Genomic DNA, 4,813 nt, shown 5'->3' with positions numbered 1-4,813 from the left:
TGGGTCCAGTGAAAACAAACAGATATTTACAAGAGATTTTTTTGTTTGTTTTTCAGAAAAGAGAGACAGAGGGTGAATGAAGTGCAGCAAAGTTACACAGATGTGGGAACAGATGTTGACATGCAAATATCTGATGCATTTCAGGTGCGCTTCCTCTTCAGCTGATGTTCAGCACCACAAGGCGTTCTCACCTTAATGCTGCAGACACGGCTAACAATTGAGATGAGTACAATGCGTGATTCTAACTACAGGAAAATGAATGTTAATTTATACACATAGACATATCAGTACAACAGCTCCAAGTGTCTTATTAGTTTAGAATGATAACAACAAACAAAATGGAACCCCGCTGCTGATGCCGTACAGCGGTGGAGGTGGGCACTAACATTACTCTGTCTGCACTGCTGGGCGACCATAGAAGACCAGCGTATTCGCCCAGTAGCCATAGTTCTAGTACCCGAGCAGGCCATTGGTGTCTTCGATCTTCCTTCAGGTCCCTTCAAATTGTGATTCACTGAGACCGGCTGGGTGGACCATTCTTCCAACACCAAGGCGGGGGAGGGGGGGGGAGAGAGAGGAGCGGCCCACTTTCTACTTCACACTCGTGCAAGCCTCACTCTTGCTTACGATCAGACATCTCCCCGATTCCTTTTTTTTCCGCCAAGGACATCTCCCTCTTGCCCCAAGGAACCCTTGGATGCGATTGTCAGTTTTCAGGCAGAATAGAGTTTTGGGGGTGTTTCTGCGTGGGGGGAAGGGCGTCGGCGCCGCTCAGTAACTCTGGGCCACGGGGGTCCAGGAGGCCGTGAGCCGGGCGATGGAGCTCTCGAACTGGGCGTCGCCGCCGCCCACTTCCGTCAGGCCCGTGTCGTACATGGAGGAGGGCGAGGAGGCGGGCAGGGAGGTGAGAGAGGAGTAGGAGACGGAGGAGCCCCGGAGGAGCTGCGACGTCAGGCCGCCCGCGATGGAGCCGGGCGGGGAGCCCGCGGGGGCCAGGGAGGTCCCGGTGACGGACCACAGGCTGGGGTACTGGCTGGAGGACGAGAGAAGCTTGGGTCAGTCCAAAAAGTGCCTTTCCGTGCATTTAGCACAACTCTTATACCCTTAAAATGTCGCAGAAGTGACCTTGAGTACTGTAACTGACTAGCATGTCAAATGCTACTGAAGCTGGATGAGGATGTCAGCTAAGCTAGTCCAAGACAATGAAAAGCCGTACATCAAAACTGATATGTTCATCGACCAGACAGCAGGGGAGGCGTAAATCTGGCAGGGATAACGAGAGGAGAACAGCAGCGAGCAGCTCTTACCTGGGGGAGGGCGTGGTGTTGGTGGTGTGGGCGAGGGAGGCCATTCCGCTGGAGCTGGGGATCTGCAGGGCGGACCAGCTGTCGTGAGGGGCGACGCCGCCCGAAGAGCCGTCCATGTAGTTATCTGCACGCAGGTCAAAGGTCGTATTAGAGAAAGCATTCGGCGCTGAGACAAACAAGCAAATTCACTACAACAGCCATTAGAACACGTCTGTCTGAGCCGGTGTCTGGAAAAGGAAAATGGGACGACTGCTCTTGACAGTGGCACTTTGTGATTGACATGTGCACAATGCGTTTTAACAGGGAAATGATCTCACGGGCGGTGTCACAGCATTACACATGAGTATCACTATGCTAGCAGGCAGCATGGGGACTACGGAGGCTAACAGGAGGCTCCCGGCGCTAGTGCTAAAGTAAAGCAGCTCTTACTGGTGCCAGCGGTGCGGTGGGTGTAGTGGCTGGGGTACGGCGCGGCTCGATGGCTCCTCAGGCCGGAGTATCTTTCGCAGTGCGACCCCGAGGAGAGCCCCGCGCCCCCGCTGAACTGAGGGGGGCTGCTGCTCGGGCAGATGGACCCGTTGCCGGGCAGAAACCATCCGCTCACTGTGGAGAGGAAACAGGGGGGTTAGTACAGCAGGGGGACTGTGCTGGTGAATAAGCAGCATGGTGGTGGACATTTTCTAGTCGCTACAATCCAGTTTAAGAAAAGGTGTGAAGAGATTTAAACAGCTCCCTGCCGCACCTGCAATGCTGATGAGTCACCTCACTAAGCGACTCATCGTTTTTAACATGTAGCAGTGGCGTGTGAAAAGACACTATGTTTTGGTGGTGCTCACAGTCATATTCACACAAACTTTATACAGTCTGGAACACAGAATGTCCTATGGTGAAACAAACCATATATAGAAGAGATATAGAAGAGACATAGAAGCTAAGGTTTACAAAATGGAGTCATCCTACATTAACACTGTGGGACAGATGCACTGTGGACGTGGTGTGTGATGACTTACACTGTGAGTATCCAGACTGCTGATTATCCCCACCAAGCTCTGGAACTTCCTTGTGGTCACTCCTGCAATTCATTACAAACAGATTTGCATTACTTCAGACGAAACATGGTCAATTCAGCCCTGTGAGTTCTGTCCTCAGCATTTCCCAGACATTGATCTGTATTAATACAGTATATTGTATATCTGTGTTAGCTTTGAGACCTGTTGGTTTTAATATAAAATGCTTACCTCTCTTTTGCGTCCAGAAAGGCTTTCGCAAATGGGTTGTGCTTGATCTTCAGAGCCGTGATCTAAAGGGCGGTGACAAAAACGTTCTTGTTATCACGTATTTAGCAGCTTTTGAAAACGTTGTGTATTTCCCACCAGTCGGAACCGCACGCTCTCTCAGACACAAACTGAACACAAATATGGAGGCTGAGCCTCACCTCCTCGTTTTGGTACGCGGTGACAGCAATGAACTGCGTCTCGGGAAAGGACTGACTGCTGAGCATCTTCTGCACCCCGCCGACTTTGACAATGTGTATCCGCGGCTCGTACTTATGCAGGGAGTTCAGCATAATCTGCAAAAAAAGAGCAATTTGTTTAAATTAAAATTTATCCTGCTGGATACATTTCAGTGTTGCCAACTCCAAAGCATAATGTTGGCAGACTGCCTTGCAAGCGGGGTCGTGTGCAACTTGAGGGCTTTGCAGATGGAACATTTATCTTTCTGTTGGAATATTTCTTAGATATGGCAATAATATTCAACAAATTAATCTATAAATATTTTCTAGGTTCATAAGTTTGCAAATTATAAATATTCAATTATAATTTATCATGCAATGAATAAAAATATTACTTGAACATTCATCAAGGGCTCTGCTTCATAGGCCTAACACTTAAATTGATCCATTTACAACGTAAGAGTTGACAGCAATAACACTAAAAGTAAAGGACAGGAAAACGAAACTATTGTTAACCGTCCTTACCTGTCCACCCCCGTTGAGTTTATTGGATAGTTTCACTTTGCTGAAGGAGACAGGCGCCTTCATCCAGTGCGCCCCGAAATTAGGCGAGTCCGGGTGGATATAGACGCAGCTGGGACTCTGCGGCTCGGGTTTGCCGCCCGGAACCCATTCGCCGTTCACATATTTCCACCGATTGTTATCCGCCGCCACAAAATCCAAGAGGACTGAGTACATGGCGTTTGGGTCCAGTCCCGACACGTTTGCTCTGAGCACTGGGAACATGCGCCTGAAAATCAAATATATACAGTAAATATTACATGCATTAAGCTATTGGTTAGAGTGACCGTAGGCTACAAAACAACGGCAAATATGAACAATAATGACATTGGCTAGGAACATGTCAACTGTGTTAAATCATAAAACATTGTGGTCTTCAACGGACTGTTTTTTCCTCTTTAGTTTTTTGCTATTATGTTAGCACCGCTAACTATCAGTCCGATTTAGAATACGACAATGAACTAACTACAATCATAGATGTGGGTAAAGCTTGTTCTCGCTTTTCTTCTTGGATTAAAGAACACATGGAGTTACTGCATTGCTGAATTGATAAATGCATTGTATTAGCGTAACGTTCAACTACAGCATTATGAACTGTCATAAACTCGTGACAAATATACATTCCTGTACGTAACAATGCACGCTTGCCGACTACGCTAGCAGAGCAGCGTAATTTCAGGCTACTATCACAAATACTCTGTAGGCTAGGGAGTACTTTAATTATAGCCGTATCGGCCTATTTGTAAAGCTACTGACCTGCCAGTCTTGGTAACGATCATTTCGTTGGTGAGCTCTTTAAACTTGGACCACAACTCTGCGTCTTCTAGTCCGAGTTTAATATCCCGCTCGGAAGCATCTCCTTTCTCACTGCCCTTCTGAAACTCGCTCTCGACGGCACTCAGGAGATGGTCTAAACGCTGGTTAGAGTTTGAGGAACTCATGTCTCCCGATGGTCTTATTAAAGAATCAAAGTCGTCGAAAGAACCAAGCGCAATACAATCCGTTTTCCGCTAATCCCCCAGGGACAGTGAAAGGTTCAATGAGGCCTTTTGGAAGGCCGCGCGTTTAAAAGCCCACCAAAAGCGACGTGTTGATAGTGGGTGTGGCTTGGTGGTATAGACTCCTCCCATTTGGGGCGTCTGAAGTCTTTTGAACTGACAGCAATTGGATTTTGTATATGATGTATTCACGTTAATTACAGCATGACAACCTGTATGAACCCAGTTATTTTTTTTAGGTTGACTTGATATCGAGATATTACACTGATTCGACTTCCAACCACTGATTTAACCAACTCTTATACGCGTCAAATTATTTTACAACAGTAAGAACACGGTCTATGTATCTTTAATGTCATTTTTTTTACACGCTTTGATTTGCACAAATAAACGAGTTAATAAATAGGTAACCTGCATGCAACAGTTACATCAACATGATTCATAGGCTAAACAACAACAACAACAACAAAATAACACACAACAATAATTACATT

The 4,813-nt window shown here is 46.9% G+C and overlaps 1 protein-coding gene across 1 annotated transcript; it reads right to left on the bottom strand.

Moving 5' to 3' along the window:
* On the bottom strand, positions 1 to 4,339 carry tbxta (T-box transcription factor Ta). Its single transcript, XM_035430798.1, has 8 exons — positions 4,078 to 4,339; positions 3,286 to 3,550; positions 2,743 to 2,877; positions 2,546 to 2,607; positions 2,318 to 2,379; positions 1,737 to 1,910; positions 1,308 to 1,431; positions 1 to 1,033 (listed from the first exon to the last, which is right to left on the bottom strand). Exons 1-8 carry the CDS (start codon positions 4,260 to 4,262, stop codon positions 772 to 774), a joined length of 1,269 nt encoding a protein of 422 aa, XP_035286689.1. The 5' UTR covers positions 4,263 to 4,339; the 3' UTR covers positions 1 to 771.
* Positions 4,340 to 4,813: the final 474 nt, after the last annotated feature.

Source organism: Anguilla anguilla, chromosome 8 (assembly GCF_013347855.1).
Source record: "Anguilla anguilla isolate fAngAng1 chromosome 8, fAngAng1.pri, whole genome shotgun sequence".
Taxonomy (NCBI): Eukaryota; Metazoa; Chordata; class Actinopteri; order Anguilliformes; family Anguillidae; genus Anguilla; species Anguilla anguilla.
The sequence above is the reverse complement of the archived record's forward strand: the minus strand, read 5'-3'. Positions and strand labels throughout refer to the sequence as shown.

Excerpts from the sequence above, each read along its gene's own strand:
- tbxta (XM_035430798.1), bottom strand. The coding sequence starts at position 4,262 with ATGAGTTCCTCAAACTCTAACCAGCGTTTAGACCATCTCCTGAGTGCC. Across the intron at positions 2,608-2,742 it reads CCGCGTACCAAAACGAGGAG|ATCACGGCTCTGAAGATCAA; the intron begins GTGAGGCTCAGC and ends ACCGCCCTTTAG. Across the intron at positions 1,911-2,317 it reads GCAGTCTGGATACTCACAGT|TGAGCGGATGGTTTCTGCCC; the intron begins GTAAGTCATCAC and ends TCCTCTCCACAG.